This window comes from Ranitomeya variabilis, chromosome 4 (assembly GCF_051348905.1).
Source record: "Ranitomeya variabilis isolate aRanVar5 chromosome 4, aRanVar5.hap1, whole genome shotgun sequence".
In the NCBI taxonomy this organism is placed as follows: domain Eukaryota; kingdom Metazoa; phylum Chordata; class Amphibia; order Anura; family Dendrobatidae; genus Ranitomeya; species Ranitomeya variabilis.
Window position 1 is genome coordinate 766,948,975 of NC_135235.1, and position 23,020 is coordinate 766,971,994.

Consider the following 23,020-nt stretch of genomic DNA (forward strand, 5'->3'; position numbering starts at 1 on the left):
AAGACGTTCCTCCTCATCTCTCGGTACTACTGGTGGCCTACCCTGCGTCAAGACGTCAAAGAATTTGTCGCTTCTTGTCCCTCGTGTGCCAGGAACAAGGTGCCTAGGCAACTACCGTATGGAAATCTGCTTCCTCTTCCTGTGCCATCAGCACCTTGGCTCCATATCGCCATGGATTTCATTACCGACTTACCTACCTCTTCCGGATGTACAGTCATTCTTGTTGTGGTGGACAGGTTCTCGAAGATGGCTCACTTTATTCCGCTGCCCGGTTTACCTTCTGCTCCTGAGTTGGCGGACATTTTTATCCTGAACATCTTTAAACTACATGGTTTACCACTACACATTGTGTCTGACAGAGGTGTACAATTTACTTCCCGTTTCTGGAGAGCTATGTGCAAACTTCTTGGGGTGACTCTGGACTTTTCTTCCGCGTATCACCCTCAGACTAACGGTCAAGTAGAACGAACCAATCAGACTCTAGCCGCCTATCTACGGCATTTCACTAATGCTCATCATAATGACTGGGTAAACCTTCTTCCTTGGGCTGAGTTTGCCTACAATAACCATTCCAGCGAAGCCTCTGCGAGAACTCCCTTCTTCATCGTATTCGGACAACATCCTGGAGTGCCTCTACCAGTCTCCTCTACCTCCGGTGTTCCGGCAGCCGATTCTCTGGTCTGCGAGTTTTCCACTATCTGGAATGAAGTCAAGGAGTCGCTCGACAAAGCATCTTTAAGAATGAAAAGGCAAGAGGACAAAAGACGTCTAGATCCACCTTCTTTTCTACCAGGTGACAAGGTCTGGCTTTCCTCAAGGTACATCAGACTCAAGATCCCGTCCTACAAACTTGGGCCACGATTCATAGGTCCTTTCGAGATTCTGCGTCGAGTCAACGAAGTCGCTTACAAGCTGAAATTGCCTGCCTCGCTCCGTATACCCAATACTTTTCATGTTTCTCTTCTCAAACCCACTGTCTTTAACCGCTTTCATCCCTCCTCTCGCACGTCCCCTCTACCAGTTAGCTCTGACAACGTCTTTGAGGTGAAGGATATTTTGGCTGTCAAAAAGGTTCGGGGCAAAGAATTTTTTCTGGTAGACTGGAAAGGGTTTGGTCCAGAGGAGAGGTCTTGGGAACCCTTGGAGAACATTGATGCCCCTCGTATTCTTAATAAATTCCTTGCTACTCTTCGTAAGGGGGGGTGTAAGAAGGGGGGTACTGTTACAGACGCCGCTCTCCTGCGGCGCGGTTCTCACCGCTCCAGCGTTGCGTCTCTGCATCCCCGCTCCACTGCTACTCCTCAGCGGCGCGCTTCTCACCTCTCCAGCGTTGCGCTCCTGCGTTCTCATTCCACCGCTGCTACGTCCCGATTTGCTCGCTCCTCTGCCTCCCCAGCACTTCCGGTGTCCAGGTCCTCAGCTGGTTTCCTGTCTCTGCGCAGGCACTCTAGCTTCCCTCCTGGACGAAGGTCCAGCCTCCCAGCTACCGCCCCCTGAGGTCATGGGACCTTCCCTCATCCTATCCTGTTCTTGCTCTTGCTATAAAAGGCAGGTTCACCTCTTTCTCAGTGCCTGATTGTCATTAGCCTTTGCTTGTGCGTCTGGCCCCTTCCGTTACTAGCTGTGTACCTTCTCCGTTTGGTTCCTTGCCTTGTCTCTTGGTTTGCTCCCTGCTCCCCTCCAGTACCTGCTCCTTCCCTTCCCCTAGTCTTACTGTTCTTTTTGTTTCCTCAGCTTTCCACAATCCCCAGCCTTATCGCCTCTCCAGCCTGGTCAGCCTTCCTTCCTGGAGCCGTCCCTCTTGGTACTCCACCGTGGGTAAGTGACCTCTGGGCTTGCTCCTAAACGATCCCTGTATAGGGGTTGGTTCCTCTCTAGGTCCGCTCGCCCAGGGGTAGTTCCACCACGGTCCAGAGGGTCCACTCTAGTTTTGTTCCTGCTCGTAATACAAAGCAGCGTAAGTACTGTTCCAAATTTTGGTTCATACGCTCAGTCTGACCATTTAACTGAGGATGAAACGCCGAAGAATGAGATAACTTGATCCCCAGCCAGGAGCAAAATGCTCTCCAAAGTTTTGCCACAAACTGAGACCCCCTATCAGACACGATGTCAGATGGAACCCCATGAAGTCTGACCACCTCCTGCACAAATACCTGAGCCAGAGTCTTAGCGTTAGGCAACGAAGGCAAAGACACAAAGTGCGACATTTTAGAAAACCAATCAACAATCACCAAGATGACCGTGTTCCCAGCTGATGAGGGCAAATCAGTGATGAAATCCATGGAGATTTCCGTCCAAGGCTTACTAGGTACCTCAAGAGGAAGTAGTGTGCCAACAGGACGGGAGCGAGGCGTCTTAGCCCTAGCGCACGTTGTACAAGCTGACACGTATAAAACCACGTCCTGTCGGATCTTGGGCCACCAAAACCAACGTGACACCAACTCCAAGGTACCTCTAACCCCTGGGTGGCCAGCCAGGACAGCATCATGATGCTCCGCCAAAACCTTTAGGCGGAGATGAAGTGGTACAAAAGATTTGTTGACGGGAAGCTCAGATGGTACCTCCTCCTGAGCCTCGGCAATCTCAGCCTCGACATCGGTAGTGAGAGCCGAAACCACAACACCCTTTTGGAGGATGGGTACTGGATCCTCCCGAGGTTCTCCCCCCGAAAAACACCTGGACAGAGCATCCGCCTTAGTGTTTTTAGACCCCGGTCTGTAAGTGACCACAAAATTGAACCGCGTGAAAAACAATGCCCAGCAAGCCTGCCTGGGGGACAGACACTTGGCTGACTCCAAATACAGCAGATTCTTATGATCGGTAATAACAGTTACCTGATGTACCGACCCCTCCAAGAAGTGTCCCCATTCCTCAAAGGCCAACTTAATTGCTAACAACTCCCTGTTGCCGATATCGTAGTTACGTTCGGCGGACGACAGTTTCTTGGAGAAATAGGCGCACGGACGTAAACCACTCAAAGATGAGCCTTGAGATAGCACCGCCCCCACACCAACCTCAGACGCATTGACTTCCACAACAAAGGGTTTAGATACGTCTGGCTACACAAGAATGGGGGCTGAAACAAAACTGTTCTTAAGAAATTCAAATACGCGCACAGCAGCCTCAGGCCAAACGGAGAAATTGGTACCCTTTTTAGTCATGTCAGTTAGCGGTTTAGCAATGATGGAAAAATCCTTGATAAATTTCCTATAGTAGTTAGAAAACCCAAGGAACCGCTGAAGTGCTTTCAGGTTATCAGGACGTTCCCAATGCAGCACCGCCTGCACCTTAGCGGAGTCCATTTTAAAACCAGAAGCAGACAATATAACCCAAAAAAGGCAACTCTTGAACAGAAAATACACATTTCTCAAGTTTAGCATACAGCTTTTTCTCTCTGAGAAGCTGTAACACCTTCCTGACATGATCTAAATGAGCATCATGGTCGCAAGAATATATGAGAATGTCATCTAAGTACACGATAACGAATTTCCCCAAAACATGCGAGAACACATCATTGATGAAATGTTGGAACACTGCAGGTGCGTTAGTCAACCCAAACGGCATCACCAAATTTCCAAAATGACCCTCAGGGGTATTAAAAGCCGTCTTCCACTCATCACCTTGACGGACTCTTATGAGGTTATACGCCCCCCTGAGGTCAAGCTTGGTAAACCACTTAGCACCTGCCACCTGGTTGAACAAATCTGGTATCAGAGGCATAGGGTATGGATCACGAACCGTAATCTGGTTCAACTCCCTGAAATCCAAACACGGGCGTAATCCGCCATCTTTCTTCTTCTTCACGAAGAAGAACCCTGCTGCCACCGGCGAGGATGACGGCCTGATGTGCCCTTTGCTCAAGCTTTCAGCAATGTAATCTTTTAATGCTTGTCTCTCCGGACCGGAGATGTTAAACATCCTTGCTTTAGGCAATTTGGCCCCTGGTTTAAACCTGATAGAACAGTCATAAGGACGATGTGGCGGCAACTCTGAACAACCCTTCTCAGAGAACACATCCACAAAATCCAGAAGTGACTACGAAACGTTTGAAGTCACCGCAGCCACACATGTGGCCAGGCAATTCTCCTGGCAGAACTCGATCCACCGAATTATGTCCTGAATTTTCCAGTCAATTACCGGGTTGTGCATAGACAACCATGGAAAACCCAGAACCAATTGTGTCGGAAGATTCCTTAGCACCTTACATGTAACCTGCTCGGAATGTAGAACCCCAATGTGGAGTTTCACCTCAGCCACAAATTCAGTAATCTCCCCCTGAGAGAGAGAAGCAGCATTGATGGTAACCACGCGGATAGGATGAGACAGTTTTTCAATCCTAAAACCTGCTGTGCGCGCAAACTCCTCATCAATGAGATTTGTGGCTGAACCACTATCCACAAAAACAGTAATTGGCAGCTCACTGCCAGCGATAAAAACCTTAGCAGGGAGCATGCATTGAGAAACCACCATGGAGGATATACATAAGCTCAGATTGGTCTCCTCCACACCCTCTGAGCTTAGAAGTTTTCTGCCGTTGCGTTTTTCTTAGACAGCAGAGGACAGATGTTAATAAAATGACCAGTTTTACCACTGTAAAAACAGACTCCCTGCTTCCTGAGCTCAGGGGCTTGACGCTTGACATGTGACACCCCTGCGATTTGCATAGGTTCCGTGGGCTCACCTGCAGCAACCTCACGTGAACCTAAACCCTCTCCCATAGGTGGTGTCTCATGCTCCCCCTGACGCAAACGGTGATCAATGCGGACAACCAGACTCATGGCGGAATCTAGAGAAGCAGGAGTCTCGTACATCAGAAGGGATTTTTTAACCCTTCCAGAAATCCCATGTATAAACGGACTCCGCAATGCTGGATCATTCCATTGTGTATCGATCGCCCAGCGACGAAATTCAGAACAGTAATCCTCTGCAACTCGCTCCCCCTGGCGCATAGAGCGTATCTTGGATTCTGCTACAGCCATTCTGTCAGGTTCATAGTAGATTTTTCCAAGAGAAGAAAAAAAACTCTCCACAGAGTCAAATGCAGCAGAATCAGATGGCAAAGAAAACGCCCAAGCTTGGGGATCCCCGCTTAACAATGACAACACCAGGCCCACACGCTGAGCCTCATTACCCTAAGATATCGGGCGCATACGGAAATATAGTTTGCAAGCTTCACGAAAAGAAACAAATTTACTGCGTTCCCAAGCAAATTTTTCAGGCAAAGGAAATTTAGGCTCAGCAACTCTTCCTGTCGCTCCAGCTTGCACTTTAGACACTGCTAGTCCCTGTTGCTGTACTGCCCCCCTCAACTCAGTGACCTGTAGGGACAGTGCCTCCAACTGGCGGGTTATGGAAGTCATGGGATCCATGACGAAACCCCCCAAAAAAAGAAACCCCTTTTTTTTTTATTGTTGTTGGGCCGATTATAATGTCACGGGGAGACTAGGAGAACGAGAGCTAATAACCCGGGCCCCTGCAATTTCCCTCAGACTAGGGAAATCCTGACTGACCCTCTACCTGGAGTTTACACTGAAGGTGTGCATGTCCAGGCCTCGAACCTCACCCTGTCTCCTGAGCTCAGCCCTAGGCTGAAACCTCCGCCCACCACCCAGTGAAGAGGTAATACTCCAATACCCACAGTTAGCACAGACAAGGATAAAGGAAAATACACACCACGCCGCAGACACTCAGGAATACACTATAAATGTGCAGGGCAAAATAAATACAAATATAGGAAGGAGTAAATAAGACAAAGGAAAATACACCACCAGCAACGATACTTCAACCACCAGCTCTCCTCTCCAGACCGAGATAACAACGCACAAGACAGAAGCTATAATCGGCGACACCCAATGATCAGGAGAACTATTTAAAGGCAATGGGAATGGCCCAGCTTCCAATCCGAGGATTAGGTAAATTAACCCCGGAACAGCTAGATAAAATCTAGCAGACGCCAATGAGCAAATAGTGGTCAAAAGCGGAATTACCGCTGTCTGTCGGACGACCTGGTCTGAACAGCGTCCGACATGACACATACTGGACAAATGTTGTCTCCTGTCACTTTGAATTGTTGCTGCAGTACCTGTCGTGTCTGCGGTCATTGCGAAATCACTCCACAACCTGGTCAGAAAACCCCTTTCCAACGCCACTTCTGATTTGTGCACCTCTAACACCTCTGCCCTATTGCCCCCTGCAGCTCGTGTGATAACCATCACTGGCGCTGTGTGCTGGGAATGCCTGAATCAAACAGTCTACAAGAGTTGTTTGTTTGGTTGCCAATATTTGTTCAAGGTTCTCATGTGGCATAATATTTTGCAATTTGCCTTTATAGCGAGGATCAAGGAGGCAGGCCAACCAGTAATCGTCATCGGTCATCATTTTGAGGATACGCAAGGCATAATCCGCCATGTGGGCCAATGTTCCAGTTGTCAAATCAGTGCATGTGCTGGGCTGAGGAGCACTTTCGGGCAAATCAATGTCACTTGTCTCCCTCAAAAACCCCGAACCCGGCCTTGCAACGCCAGCAGTTTCATTGCCCCCTGAGTAGCGTCCTCATCCAAAAAATACTCATCCCCATCATCCTCCTCCTCTTCGCCCGCCACCTCGTCCTGTAGACTTCCCTGAGCAGACAATGGCTGACTGTCATCAAGGCTTCCCTCGTCCTCGGCTGCAGACGCCTGCTCCTTTATGTGCGTCAAACTTTGCATCAGCAGACACATTAGGGGGATGCTCATGCTTATTATGGCGTTGTCTGCACTAACCAGCCGTGTGCTTTCCTCAAAACACTGAAGGACTTGACACAGGTCTTGTAGCTTCGACCACTGCACACCTGACAACTCCATGTCTGCCATCCAACTGCCTACCCGTGTATGTGTATCCTCCCACAAATACATAACAGCACGCCTCTGTTCGCAGTCTCTGAAGCATGTGCAGTGTGGAGTTCCACCTTGTTGCAACGTCGTTGATTAGGCGATGCTGGGGAAGGTGCAAAGACCGCTGATGGTTCTGCATACGGCTGGAGTGTATGGGCGAACGGCGGATGTGCGAACAAAGTTTGCGCACTTTCAGGAGCAGGTCAGGTAACCCCGGATAACTTTTCAGGATGCACTGCACCACCAGGTTTAAGGTGTGAGCCAGGCAAGGAATGTGTTTCAGTTGTGAAAGGGCTATGGCAGCCATAAAATTCCTTCCATTATCACTCACTACCTTGCCTGCCTCAAGATGTACAGTGCCCAGCCATGACTGAGTTTCTTGCTGCAAGAACTCGGACAGAACTTCCGCGGTGTGTCTGTTGTCGTCAAAACACTTCATTGCCAATACAGCCTGCTGACGCTTGCCACTAGCTGTTCCATAATGGGACACCTCGTGCGCAACAGTGGCAGCTGCGGATGGAGTGGTCGTGCGACTGCGGTCTGTGGACGAGCTCTCGCTTCTGCTGGAGGACGAGGAGGAGGAGGAGGGGGGATGAACGCCTACAGCCAACTGTTTCCTAGACCGTGGGCTACGCAGAACTGTCCCAATATTGCTGTCCCCTGTGAACCCTGCATCCACCACATTAACCCAGTGTGCCGTGTTGGAGACGTAACGCCCCTGGCCATGCCTACTGGTCCATGAATCTGTTGTCAGGTGCACCTATCTACACACAGATTGCCTGAGTGCATGGACAATGCGGTCTTTTACATGCTGGTGGAGGGCTGGGATGGCTTTTGTCGAAAGTTACAGACCCATAATCCAGTCTTGGATTGGAAGGCAATGTCTGTGTCAAGTTGGGGCTGTTAGGGAATTCATGGTGACTCCCCGCCGGTGTCTATTGCTTCCTCTACTCCTTCGGAAGTTCCTGAGTATTTGTCTGATTACCAGGATGTATTCAGCGAGTCCAGCTCCAGTGCTCTTCCTCCTCATAGGGACTGTGACTGCGCTATAGATTTGATTCCAGGTAGTAAATTTCCTAAGGGAAGATTATTTAATCTGTCTGTACCTGAGCATACCGCAATGTGTTCGTATATCAAGGAATCTCTGGAGAAGGGGCATATCCGTCCATCCTCTTCCCCTCTTGGTGCGGGATTCTTTTTTGTGGCCAAGAAGGACGGATCTTTGAGACCTTGTATTGACTATCGGCTTCGGAATAAAATCACTGTTAAATTTCAGTATCCTTTGCCTCTGTTGTCGGACTTGTTTGCCCAGATTAAAGGTGCCAAGTGGTTCACCAAGATAGATCTTCGTGGTGCGTACGACCTTGTGCGCATTAAGCAAGGAGATGAATGGAAAACTGCATTTAATACGCCCGAAGGTCATTTTGAGTACTTGGTGATGCCTTTCGGGCTCTCTAATGCTCCTTCAGTGTTTCAGTCCTTTATGCATGATTGTTTATCTGGATGATATTCTGTTTTTTTCTGATGATTGGGACTCGCATGTAGAGCAGGTCAGGATGGTGTTTCAGGTTTTGCGTGAGAATGCTTTGTTTGTTAAGGGCTCAAAGTGTCTCTTTGGAGTACAGAAGGTTCCCTTTTTGGGTTTTATTTTTTCCCCTTCTGTGGTGGAGATGGACCCAGTCAAGGTCCGAGCTATTCATGATTGGACTCAACCCACGTCAGTTAAGAGTCTTCAGAAGTTCTTGGGTTTTGCTAACTTCTACCGTCGTTTTATCGCTAATTTTTCTAGCGTTGTTAAACCTTTGACGGATATGACCAAGAAAGGTTCTGATGTTGCTAACTGGGCTCCTGCAGCCGTGGAAGCTTTTCAAGAGTTGAAGCGCCGGTTTACTTTGGCGCCTGTTTTGTGCCAGCCTGATGTCTCACTTCCCTTTCAGGTTGAAGTGGATGCTTCTGAGATTGGGGCAGGGGCCGTTTTGTCGCAGAGAGGCCCTGGTTGCTCTGTAATGAGACCATGTGCTTTCTTCTCTAGGAAGTTTTCGCCTGCTGAGCGGAATTATGATGTTGGCAATCGGGAGTTGCTGGCCATGAAGTGGGCATTTGAGGAGTGGCGTCATTGGCTCGAGGGTGCTAAGCATCGTGTGGTGGTCTTGACTGATCACAAGAATCTGATGTATCTCGAGTCTGCTAAACGCCTGAATCCTAGACAGGCCTGTTGGTCATTGTTTTTCTCCCGTTTTGACTTTGTGGTCTCGTATTTACCAGGTTCAAAGAATGTGAAGGCTGATGCTCTTTCAAGGAGCTTTGTGCCTGACTCTCCTGGAGTCGCAGAACCAGTTGGTATTCTTAAAGAGGGAGTAATCTTGTCAGCCATTTCTCCGGATTTGCGACGTGTGTTGCAGAGATTTCAGGCTGGTAGACCTGACTCTTGTCCACCTGACAGACTGTTTGTTCCTGATAAGTGGACCAGCAGAGTCATTTCCGAGGTTCATTCCTCGGTGTTGGCAGGGCATCCGGGAATTTTTGGCACCAGAGATCTGGTGGCTAGGTCCTTTTGGTGGCCTTCCTTGTCACGGGATGTGCGGTCATTTGTGCAGTCCTGTGGGACTTGTGCTCGGGCTAAGCCTTGCTGTTCTCGTGCCAGCGGCTTGCTCTTGCCCTTGCCTGTCCCGAAGAGGCCTTGGACACACATTTCCATGGATTTCATTTCAGATCTTCCGGTGCCTCAAGGAATGTCTGTCATCTGGGTGGTATGTGATCGCTTTTCCAAGATGGTCCATTTGGTATCTTTGCCTAAATTGCCGTCCTCTTCCGATCTGGTTCCCTTGTTCTTTCAGAATGTGGTTCGTTTACACGGCATTCCTGAGAATATCGTGTCTGACAGAGGATCCCAGTTTGTTTCCAGGTTCTGGCTATCCTTTTGTGCTAAGATGGGCATTGATTTGTCGTTTTCGTCTGCCTTTCATCCTCAAACTAATGGACAAACGGAGCGAACTAATCAGACTCTGGAGGCTTATTTGAGGTGTTTTGTTTCTGCAGATCAGGATGATTGGGTGACCTTCTTGCCGTTGGCTGAGTTTGCCCTTAATAATCGGGCTAGTTCCGCTACCTTGGTTTCGCCTTTATTTTGCAACTCTGGTTTCCATCCTCGTTTTTCCTCGGGACATGTGGAGCCTTCTGACTGTCCTGGGGTAGATTCCGTGGTGGATAGGTTGCAGCAGATCTGGAATCATGTGGTGGTCAACTTGAAGTTGTCACAGGAGAAGGCTCAGCGTTTTGCCAACCGCCGCCGCGGTGTGGGTCCCCGACTTCGTGTTGGGGATTTAGTATGGCTGTCTTCTCGATTTGTTCCTATGAAGGTCTCCTCTCCTAAATTTAAGCCTCGCTTCATCGGTCCTTACAAGATATTGGAAATCCTTAATCCTGTGTCCTTTCGCTTGGATCTTCCGGTGTCGTTTGCCATTCACAACGTGTTCCATAGGTCTTTGTTGCGGCGGTACGTTGTGCCTGTGGTTCCTTCTGCTGAGCCTCCTGCTCCGGTGTTGGTTGAGGGCGAGTTGGAGTACGTGGTGGAGAAGATCTTGGATTCTCGTCTCTCCAGGCGGAGGCTTCAGTATCTGGTCAAGTGGAAGGGCTATGGTCAGGAGGATAATTCCTGGGTGGTTGCCTCTGATGTGCATGCGGCCGATTTGGTTCGTGCCTTTCACGCTGCTCATCCTGATCACCCTGGTGGTCTTGGTGAGGGTTCGGTGACCCCTCCTTAAAGGGGGGGTACTGTTGTGAATTAGACTTTTTTGGCTCCCTCTTGTGGTCACTAGTGTTATGACTCTGGGATTGTCTTTCCTCAGTTTGGCACCCACCTGGGTCGTTAGTCCAGGGGTGTTGCTATATAAACTTCCTGGATTCTCAGTCCAGTGCCTGGCATCGTTGTAATCAGTTCCTTTCTGTTTGCTCCTGTCTGCTGGTCCTGGATCTTGCAAAATTAAGCTAAGTCCTGCTTCCTTGTTTTTTGGTTATTTGCATTGCTCTTATTTTTTGTCCAGCTTGTACTAAATGTGATTCCTGATTTTGCTGGAAGCTCTAGGGGGCTGGTGTTCTCCCCCCGGGCCGTTAGACGGTTCGGGGGTTCTTGAATATCCAGCGTGGAAATTTTTGATAGGGTTTTTGCTGACCGTATAAGTCATCTTACTATATTCTGCTATTAGTCAGTGGGCCTCTCTTTGCTAAATATCTAGTTCATTCTTACGTTTGTCTTTTCTCCTTACCTCACCGTTATTATTTGTTGGGGGCTTGTATCCAACTTTTGGGGTCTTTTCTCTGGAGGCAAGAAAGGTCTATCTTTTCACTTCTAGGGTTAGTTAGTTCTCCGGCTGGCGCGAGACGTCTAGAACCAACGTAGGCACGTTCCCCGGCTGCTGCTATTTGTGGTGCTAGGATTAGATATATGGTCAGCCCAGTTACCACTGCCCTATGAGCTGTTTTTTTGTGTTTGCAGACTTGGTATGTACTTTTGAGACCCTCTGCCATTGGGGTCATAACAGTTTACCCCCACATATGGGGTATCATCGTACTCAGGACAAACTTGACAACAACATTTGGGGTCCAATTTCTCCTGTTACCCTTGGGAAAATAAAAAATTCTGGGCTAAAAATCATTTTTGAGGAAAGAAAAATTATTTTTTATTTTCACGGCTCTGCGTTATAAACTTCTGTGAAGCACTTGTTGGTTTAAAGTGCTCACTATGCATCTAGATAAGTTCCTTGGGGAGTCTAGTTTCCAAAATGGGGTCACTTGTGGGGGAGCTCCAATGTTTAGGCACACAGGGGCTCTCCAAACGCGACATGGTGTCCGCTAACGATTGGAGCTAATTTTCCATTCAAAAAGTCAAATGGCGTGCCTTCCCTTCCGAGCCTTGCCATGCGTCCAAACAGTGGTTTACCCCCACATATGAGGTATCGGCGTACTCAGGAGAAATTGCCCAACAAATTTTAGGATCCATTTTATCCTGTCGCCCATGTGAAAATTAAAAAATTGAGGCTAAAATAATTTTTTTGTGAAAAAAAAGTACTTTTTCATTTTTACGGATCAATTTGTGAAGCACCTGGGGGTTTAAAGTGCTCACTATGCATCTAGATAAGTTCCTTGTGGCGTCTAGTTTCCAAAATGGGGTTACTTGTGGGGGAGCTCCAATGTTTAGGCACACGGGGGCTCTCCAAACCCGACATGGTGTCCGCTAAAGATTGGAGCCAATTTTTCATTCAAAAAGTCAAATGGCGCTCCTTCCCTTCCGAGTTCTGCCGTGCGCCCAAACAGTGGTTTACCCCCACATATGAGGTATCAGCGTACTCAGAACTAATTGTACAATAACTTTTGTGGTCCAGTTTCTCTTTTTACCCTTGGGAAAATAAAAAAATTGTTGCTAAAAGATCATTTTTGTGACTAAAAAGTTAAATGTTCATTTTTTCCTTCCATGTTGCTTCTGCTGCTGTGAAACACCTGAAGGGTTAATAAACTTCTTGAATGTGGTTTTGAGCACCTTGAGGGGTGCAGTTGTTAGAATGGTGTCACTTTTGGGTATTTTCAGCCATATAGAACCCTCAAATTGACTTCAAATGTGAGGTGGTCCCTAAAAAAAATGGTTTTGTAAATTTTGTTGTAAAAATGAGAAATCACTGGTCAAATTTTAACCCTTATAACTTCCTAGCAAAAAAAATGTTGTTTCCAAAATTGTGCTGATGTAAAGTAGACATGTGGGAAATGTTATTTATTAACTATTTTGTGTCACATAACTCTCTGGTTTAACAGAATAAAAATTCAAAATGTGAAAATTTCAAAATTTTCAAAATTTTCGCCAAATTTCCATTTTTTTCACAAATAAACAAAGAAATTATCAACCTAAATTTACCACTAACATGAAGCCCAATATGTCACGAAAAAACAATCTCAGAATCGCTAGGATCCGGTGAAGCGTTCCCGAGTTATTACCTCATAAAGGGACACTGGTCAGAATTGCAAAAAACGGCCAGGTCATTAAGGCCAAAATAGGCTGGGTCATGAAGGGGTTAATCTTAAGCTTAATGTTTTATAAAAATTGTTTTTTTTTGCAACAGCTATTTCAGTTTCATATATCTAATAACTGTTGGACACAGTAATGTTTCTGCCTTGAAATGAGGTTTATTGTACTAACAGAAAATGTGCAATCTGCATTCAAACAAAATTTGACAGGTGCATAAGTATGGGCACCCTTATCATTTTCTTGTTTTAAATACTCCTACCTACTTTTTACTGACTTACTAAAGCACTTTGTTTGGTTTTGTAACCTCATTGAGCTTTGAACTTCATAGCCAGGTGTATGCAATCATGAGAAAAGCTACTTAAAGTGGCCACTTGCAAGTTGTTCTCCTGTTTGAATCTCCTCTGACGAGTGGCATCATGGGCTCCTCAAAACAACTGTCAAATGATCTGAAAACAAAGATTATTCAACATAGTTGTTCAGGGGAAGGATACAAAAAGCTGTCTCAGAGATTTAACCTGTCAATTTCCACTGTGAGGAACATAGTAAGGAAATGGAAGAACACAGGCACAGTTCTTCAGCAATAATATACTTGGCACTCAGGAGAACTTTGTAGTGAAGTCAAACATCATTTATTCAGTGCATCCAGTTCAACATGAACGTTTTCGGTCCAAACATAGGACCTTCATCAGACAGGAATTTTTGAATACTGTAATGTACATATACAAAAAAATACAAAAAGATATTTTTTAGAGACAAAATTCATGATGCACTTTGAGGATACAATGTATTATATTCAAAGATATGTAATACAAAAAACCAAATATCATTAGTAAGGTGACCAAACAACAATAATAGTGACGGACTGGTGAATCCTGACTTGGAGCGTGAGATGTGAGCTTCTTATCGAAGAAACAGAGAGCTGTGAATGTGTTGGTAAGAGGATTACGATAAGGTGACCATGCTGGGTCTGGACAAGGGCCTGCCAGAATGGGGAGATAATGGTGAGATTGTCCCTGAATCATGCAGGGTGAGCTGCCTAAAATACAAGAATACAGACACGTAAAACATGTGACAACATATGAGGACACAAAAGGGTATACCAAAACATCGGGCTGCCATATATGAGAGTAAGTACTAGAGTATATAACGTGTGTGACCACCGGAGCCGTGTATAAACCCTTATGGATCAAAATGGCTACCAAACTTCATGATGACATGCTAAGGGTAGGTGTAAGCAGTCCCCCCACTAGGAGTAATACTACTATATACCTGGAATACACAGTATGTCTGTATGGGCCCACGGATGGTGCCAGAGTCAGACAGAATCCAGGAGGTGTGGTACCGCCTACGGAGAAGGACATATTGTGGCAAGTGTGAGTAAATGCCAATAGGTACTATAGAGGACCTCATGGTAAGTATAGGGCAGAGGGACACATTACCTTGTACAGTATGTGAGGATGCGCTGCAAAAGGGCGAGATGCTCGCTGGTGCATAGAGCGCTGCAAGAAATGAAGGTAGTGCCAAATAAATAAATAAATAGTTTGGACACGAGAGGTAAAGGCCGAAAAAATGCCAATAGGCACTATAGAGGAACCATGGTACATCCTGGGCAGAGGGACACAATACCTTGTGTAATAAACGGAGCTGCGCTGCAGATAGGCGAGGTACTCGCTGTTGAGGAGAGCGCTGCAGGGAATAAAGGAGGTGCCATAAGATGAATAATCCGGGCATAGAGCATAAGGATAGGAGTGTGACAGAGCGCCGCTGTACCTGGTGCTGCAGAGGAGAAAGGCGCCGTGCAGAGAGTCCTCCCGGAGACGCTGGCACTCCAGCGTTACTTCCGGGTTTATGTGTGCGCCGTCAGGGGGTCAGCTGACCCGCTGCGTCATCGGCGTCACATGACGCTGCCAGCCGCGCATGCGCAGGATCGGGGGGAGCACTGGGCAGATTAACAGGCCAACTGGCGCCTGTATGAGACATATAAAGTGTACTAATGCACCGCACAGCTAAAATGTCAAAGCCACAATAGGGGAGATTTAGTGGGCACTGCAGCATATGAATGAGGAATAGAAAAAAGGAATAAAAATGAGGAATAAAAACCGCACGGTGGCTACATGTGGGAGTTACATGTACACATAAGGGGTAAATGAGTCAAACCCCGGGAGGTTCCCAATGGTGGTCACACAACTGTAATATAGAGACAAAGCTAATACTCTATATTAGAATGGCATGGTGTGGAAATACTATACCATGTGAAGGATAGTCGGTGCTCAGTGCATAGTAGTGCAGCTAGCGATTCTGTGAGGATATAAAAGGAGAAGAAAAAGTCAATATAACTTACAAAACATAACAGGAATCACAATGCAATATTCACAGTAATTTTACAAGAAAGCTGAGACGTCGTAGTCCCTATTCAATCCCTTTGGTTCTAAAGTCTGTAACGTGTAAATCCAAAAAGCTTCCCTTCTCTGGAGCATTTTGGTACGGTTCTGACCTCTCCTAGGGGTATCAACTTGTTCCAGAACCTGGAACCGGAGCTGGGCGATACTATGATTTTGTTCAGAAAAGTGATATGGGAGGGGGAGATGTGTCTTTTTACATCGGATCGTGGACTTATGTTGGGCCACTCTATCCCTCACCATTTGAGTAGTCTCCCCCACATAGGCTAAACCACACGGGCACTTTATAAGATATACCACAAACGTGGATTCGCAGGTGTAAAATCCTTTTATGGGAATTGCCTTGCCAGTTTGTGGGTGAAAAACAGCGGAGCCCCTCTGTATGTTGCTACACTGAAGGCAATTCAAGCAGGGGAATGTCCCCTGTCTTTGAGTTTGAAGGAAAGTCTGCCTGGGGACCACTGTGCTTGAACCAATGTCAGCCTTTACAAGTCTATCTTTGAGGTTTTTTGCTCGTTTAAAACAAGGGAGGAAGGGCCTAGTGAATTCTGGGATATTGGGATAACTCCTTGTTAGGATATTCCAGTGTTTTTTGATGGCAGATTGCACCAAACCCGAAAACGGATGGAAAGTAGAAACAAAAGGAATTCTCTTTTGATTGTCTTTGGGTCTAGTGTTGGATAGGTTTCTTCTGGCCTCTGTCAGCACCCCCCGGGGATAACCCCTCTCTATGAACTTGTGCTCCATTTCGGTAAGTCTGACTTTCTTAATTTCCATATCAGAGACAATCCTCTCTACCCTGTGGAATTGCGATTTTGGAATGGAGTTCTTAACCGAGGGTGGGTGACAGCTGGTGAAATGTAGGAGGCCATTACGGTCAGTGGGCTTGGTGAATAGGTCAATTGCTAGGGTGCCATCCCTCTCCTTGTATACCAGGGTATCCAGAAAGCTGATCCTATGTGTGTCCTGTTGAATGGAGAATTTGAGCTCGGGCCAGATGTTATTGATATGTTGATCAAAGGAAAGGAGCGACTCAATAGGGCCGTCCCAGACGCAGAATATGTCGTCGATATATCTCCGCCATACCTTGCAGTGGTCTTTAAAGAGGGGATGGTCGTACACGTAGTCGCTTTCAAAGGCCGCCATATATGCCACGGCATACGGGGGCGCTACGTTCGCGCCCATTGCAGTGCCTTGTTGCTGGGCATAAAAGGTATCCTGACACATGAAATAGTTTTCTTTAAGTACCAAACCTAAAAGGTCAGCGCAGAAATGACGTATTTTAGTGTCTACCTTGTTATCGCTCAGAAGTCTGTCTGTGGCTGCCATACCTTTCTCATGCACTATTGACGTGTAAAGACTGTTGACGTCCCAGGTGATTAGCAGGGAGGAAGAGGATATGGGGCCCAAGGACCTAATGACCTGTATGAAGTCATTAGTGTCCAACACAAAGGAACGTGTGGTTTTAATTAGAGGTGTTAAGATTTTTTCAAGCACCATAGATAAAGGTGACAAGACTGAATCAGTCAAGGAAACAATGGGTCTGCCCGGTGGTTTGTTCAGTCTTTTGTGAATTTTAGGCAGGATGTAGAATATAGGAGTGATGGGGTCTTTTTTAATCAGGAAATCCCTCATTTTACTGTCGATCGTACCTGTTTGGAAATGAAAGTCTATAACGGGTGCAATTTGTTGGACCAGTCGATTAAGGGGATTGTGGGGTATTACCTTATAAACCGTGGTGTCACTTAATTGTCTAGTGATCTCCTCAATGTAGTCAGTCCTGTCCATAACCACTGTCGCCCCACCCTTATCAGCTGGTTTGATTACAAGAGACTTATCCGACGCTAGTTGCTCCAACGAGAGTTTCTCCGAGTGTGAAAGATTAGTCTGGAACTGGAATCTCCCCCGGTCCATATCGCGAGTCAACGTGTGGATGTCTCTTTCAACAAGGGAAACAAAAGTTTCCACTGGTGGGTTCGACCGTGGAGGCATGTACCCGCTGTGGCTTCATAGCCCTAGATCATGAAGTTCGAGTAGGGTCTTGTCCTGCCTTGAAGGGTTCAATACAGGAGGCAGTTCCGAAAAATGGACACGCAGTCTGAGGTTCCGGAAAAACCTCTGAAGGTCCATATTAAGCTCAAACGAGTTGAACTTATACATTGGGCAAAAGGACAGACCTTTCTGGAGTACAGCCAATTGATGAGTGTCCAGGATTTTTGAGGAGATATTAACTACCAGTGGGAGGTCCTTACCTGCGAGCGTGTCGCCATCTGGTTTCTGTTTTCCACGGCGGCACTGGCCCCCCCGCCTCGTCTTCCCCTTTGACGGCCACGATTGTGCCCTAAAAAAGAAGAAGAGTGGAAAGTGGAAGAGTTTGAGGTGCCAGGTCTGCTGTCGACAGAGCCGGATGAGCTTAGAGAACTGTGTCGTCTGGAAGAATGCCGAGTATCTCGCCACTGGTAGACCCGGTTCTGCAGGTAGTCCTCGGTATCTCGTAGAAATTTTGATCTTTTCCTCTTTTCCACTTCCACCCTGTGTGATTTTAAAAGATCTTGATTCTTTAGTTTGAGTTCCTGGTACTCTTCCTGGGGCATGGTACTGATCAGTTGGTTTTCTATGGCATTTATTTGAGTATTCACCGTTTCCAGGTTCTTTTGGAGGTAAGAAAGAGTTAGAGTCATCAGATCTGCCGAACATTTGTTCAGGATGTGTTCGAACTTAGTGCAATAATCTTTATCTTCCCTAAAAAAGGTCGGTTGTAGAGAGACCCTTAGGCCCCGTGGGATCCTCTGGACTCGGAGGTACTCAGCTATTGTGATGATATGCAGTTCTAGGTTAACTGCTCGTCTGGACTCACGTTCCAGGTCACGGTTCTTTAGCTCTTTTGTAGGGATTTGAAGAAAGTCGCTTGGAGCGGTCACTTTGGAAAGAATATCCGCCGCTTCTGTTGCGTTGAAGGAGAAGGTCTCACTTGACATCGTCCCAGGTGCTCGTGAAAGGATCCAATGTATACTATAGTAGAACACGGCACTCTGCGTATCTGAGAGGTGCTCAAGTTAGGTATCCAACCCGTAATACATCAGCAATAATATACTTGGCACTCAGGAGAACTTTGTAGTGAAGTCAAACATCATTTATTCAGTGCATCCAGTTCAACATGAACGTTTTCGGTCCAAACATAGGACCTTCATCAGACAGGAATTTTTGAATACTGTAATGTACATATACAAAAAAATACAAAAAGATATTTTTTAGAGACAAAATTCATGATGCACTTTGAGGATACAATGTATTATATTCAAAGATATGTAATACAAAAAACCAAATATCATTAGTAAGGTGACCAAACAACAATAATAGTGACGGACTTTGGTGAATCCTGACTTGGAGCGTGAGATGTGAGCTTCTTATCGAAGAAACAGAGAGCTGTAAATGTGTTGGTAAGAGGATTACGATAAGGTGACCATGCTGGGTCTGGACAAGGGCCTGCCAGAATGGGGAGATAATGGTGAGATTGTCCCTGAATCATGCAGGGTGAGCTGCCTAAAATACAAGAATACAGACACGTAAAACATGTGACAACATATGAGGACACAAAAGGGTATACCAAAACATCGGGCTGCCATATATGAGAGTAAGTACTAGAGTATATAACGTCAATAGTGCATGAGAAAGGTATGGCAGCCACAGACAGACTTCTGAGCGATAACAAGGTAGACACTAAAATACGTCATTTCTGCGCTGACCTTTTAGGTTTGGTACTTAAAGAAAACTATTTCATGTGTCAGGATACCTTTTATGCCCAGCAACAAGGCACTGCAATGGGCGCGAACGTAGCGCCCCCCGTATGCCGTGGCATATATGGCGGCCTTTGAAAGCGACTACGTGTACGACCATCCCCTCTTTAAAGACCACTGCAAGGTATGGCGGAGATATATCGACGACATATTCTGCGTCTGGGACGGCCCTATTGAGTCGCTCCTTTCCTTTGATCAACATATCAATAACATCTGGCCCGAGCTCAAATTCTCCATTCAACAGGACACACATAGGATCAGCTTTCTGGATACCCTGGTATACAAGGAGAGGGATGGCACCCTAGCAATTGACCTATTCACCAAGCCCACTGACCGTAATGGCCTCCTACATTTCACCAGCTGTCACCCACCCTCGGTTAAGAACTCCATTCCAAAATCGCAATTCCACAGGGTAGAGAGGATTGTCTCTGATATGGAAATTAAGAAAGTCAGACTTACCGAAATGGAGCACAAGTTCATAGAGAGGGGTTATCCCCGGGGGGTGCTGACAGAGGCCAGAAGAAACCTATCCAACACTAGACCCAAAGACAATCAAAAGAGAATTCCTTTTGTTTCTACTTTCCATCCGTTTTCGGGTTTGGTGCAATCTGCCATCAAAAAACACTGGAATATCCTAACAAGGAGTTATCCCAATATCCCAGAATTCACTAGGCCCTTCCTCCCTTGTTTTAAACGAGCAAAAAACCTCAAAGATAGACTTGTAAAGGCTGACATTGGTTCAAGCACAGTGGTCCCCAGGCAGACTTTCCTTCAAACTCAAAGACAGGGGACATTCCCCTGCTTGAATTGCCTTCAGTGTAGCAACATACAGAGGGGCTCCGCTGTTTTTCACCCACAAACTGGCAAGGCAATTCCCATAAAAGGATTTTACACCTGCGAATCCACGTTTGTGGTATATCTTATAAAGTGCCCGTGTGGTTTAGCCTATGTGGGGGAGACTACTCAAATGGTGAGGGATAGAGTGGCCCAACATAAGTCCACGATCCGATGTAAAAAGACACATCTCCCCCTCCCATATCACTTTTCTGAACAAAATCATAGTATCGCCCAGCTCCGGTTCCAGGTTCTGGAACAAGTTGATACCCCTAGGAGAGGTCAGAACCGTACCAAAATGCTCCAGAGAAGGGAAGCTTTTTGGATTTACACGTTACAGACTTTAGAACCAAAGGGATTGAATAGGGACTACGACGTCTCAGCTTTCTTGTAAAATTACTGTGAATATTGCATTGTGATTCCTGTTATGTTTTGTAAGTTATATTGACTTTTTCTTCTCCTTTTATATCCTCACAGAATCGCTAGCTGCACTACTATGCACTGAGCACCGACTATCCTTCACATGGTATAGTATTTCCACACCATGCCATTCTAATATAGAGTATTAGCTTTGTCTCTATATTACAGTTGTGTGACCACCATTGGGAACCTCCCGGGGTTTGACTCATTTACCCCTTATGTGTACATGTAACTCCCACATGTAGCCACCGTGCGGTTTTTATTCCTCATTTTTATTCCTTTTTTCTATTCCTCATTCATATGCTGCAGTGCCCACTAAATCTCCCCTATTGTGGCTTTGACATTTTAGCTGTGCGGTGCATTAGTACACTTTATATGTCTCATACAGGCGCCAGTTGGCCTGTTAATCTGCCCAGTGCTCCCCCCGATCCTGCGCATGCGCGGCTGGCAGCGTCATGTGACGCCGATGACGCAGCGGGTCAGCTGACCCCCTGACGGCGCACACATAAACCCGGAAGTAACGCTGGAGTGCCAGCGTCTCCGGGAGGACTCTCTGCACGGCGCCTTTCTCCTCTGCAGCACCAGGTACAGCGGCGCTCTGTCACACTCCTATCCTTATGCTCTATGCCCGGATTATTCATCTTATGGCACCTCCTTTATTCCCTGCAGCGCTCTCCTCAACAGCGAGTACCTCGCCTATCTGCAGCGCAGCTCCGTTTATTACACAAGGTATTGTGTCCCTCTGCCCAGGATGTACCATGGTTCCTCTATAGTGCCTATTGGCATTTTTTCGGCCTTTACCTCTCGTGTCCAAACTATTTATTTATTTATTTGGCACTACCTTCATTTCTTGCAGCGCTCTATGCACCAGCGAGCATCTCGCCCTTTTGCAGCGCATCCTCACATACTGTACAAGGTAATGTGTCCCTCTGCCCTATACTTACCATGAGGTCCTCTATAGTACCTATTGGCATTTACTCACACTTGCCACAATATGTCCTTCTCCGTAGGCGGTACCACACCTCCTGGATTCTGTCTGACTCTGGCACCATCCGTGGGCCCATACAGACATACTGTGTATTCCAGGTATATAGTAGTATTACTCCTAGTGGGGGGACTGCTTACACCTACCCTTAGCATGTCATCATGAAGTTTGGTAGCCATTTTGATCCATAAGGGTTTATACACGGCTCCGGTGGTCACACACGTTATATACTCTAGTACTTACTCTCATATATGGCAGCCCGATGTTTTGGTATACCCTTTTGTGTCCTCATATGTTGTCACATGTTTTACGTGTCTGTATTCTTGTATTTTAGGCAGCTCACCCTGCATGATTCAGGGACAATCTCACCATTATCTCCCCATTCTGGCAGGCCCTTGTCCAGACCCAGCATGGTCACCTTATCGTAATCCTCTTACCAACACATTCACAGCTCTCTGTTTCTTCGATAAGAAGCTCACATCTCACGCTCCAAGTCAGGATTCACCAGTCCGTCACTATTATTGTTGTTTGGTCACCTTACTAATGATATTTGGTTTTTTGTATTACATATCTTTGAATATAATACATTGTATCCTCAAAGTGCATCATGAATTTTGTCTCTAAAAAATATCTTTTTGTATTTTTTTGTATATGTACATTACAGTATTCAAAAATTCCTGTCTGATGAAGGTCCTATGTTTGGACCGAAAACGTTCATGTTGAACTGGATGCACTGAATAAATGATGTTTGACTTCACTACAAAGTTCTCCTGAGTGCCAAGTATATTATTGCTGATGTATTACGGGTTGGATACCTAACTTGAGCACCTCTCAGATACCCAGAGTGCCGTGTTCTACTATAGTATACACAGGTACAGTTCTTGTTAAGGCCAGAAGTGGCAGGCCAAGAAAAACATCAGAAAGGCAGAGAAGAAGAAAGGTGAGATCAGTCAAGGACAATCCTCAGATCACCTCCAGAGAGCTGCAGCATCAACTTGCTGCCGATGGTGTCACTGTGCATCGGTCAACTATACAACGAACTTTGCACAAGGAGAAGCTGTATTGGAGAGTGATGCGAAAGAAGCCATTTCTGCAAGCACGCCACAAACAGAGTCAGCTGAGGTATGCAAAAGCACATTTGGAGAAGCCAATTTCTTTTTGGAAGAAGGTCCTGTGGACTGATGAAACCAAGATTGAGTTGTTTGGTCATACAAAAAGGCATTGTGCATGGCGGCAAAAAACACGGCATTCCAAGAAAAACACTTGCTACCCACAGTTAAATTTGGTGGAGGTTCCATCATGCTTTGGGGCTGTGTGGCCAATGCTGGCACCGGGAATCTTGTTAAAGTTGAGGGACGCATGGATTCCTCTCTGTATCAGCAGATTCTTGACAATAATGTTCATGAATCAGTGACAAAGTTGAAGATACGCAGGGGATGGATCTTTCAGCAAGACAATGATCCAAAACACCGCTCCAAATCTACTCAGGCATTCATGCAGAGGAACAATTACACTGTCCTAGAATGTTAGCCCCCCCGCGTAAACCTGAAAGAAATATAGCGGGGGTCTCATGGCCTCATGGACCCTGTCATTTAATATGACTTTCTGTCAGAAGAAAGGTCAAGTAAAGGTCAGGTCAGTTATCTCTGAAAGTGTGAAACTGGTTTTATCCAGTTTTTTCTGGTATGTTTGGCAGC

General features: G+C 46.4%; 2 protein-coding genes across 2 annotated transcripts in view; one reads left to right on the top strand and one right to left on the bottom strand.

Annotated features, from left to right (window-relative positions):
* LOC143766910 (uncharacterized) overlaps positions 1-23,020 on the top strand; it is an 817,195-nt gene that overhangs the window by 358,883 nt on the left and 435,292 nt on the right. The window lies entirely within an intron of this gene.
* LOC143769383 (uncharacterized) lies at positions 14,515-18,333 on the bottom strand. Its single transcript, XM_077257857.1, has 3 exons — positions 17,540-18,333; positions 15,138-15,186; positions 14,515-14,574 (listed from the first exon to the last, which is right to left on the bottom strand). The coding sequence occupies exons 1-2, from the start codon at positions 18,263-18,265 to the stop codon at positions 15,178-15,180; spliced, it is 735 nt and encodes a 244-aa protein (XP_077113972.1). The 5' UTR covers positions 18,266-18,333; the 3' UTR covers positions 14,515-14,574; positions 15,138-15,177.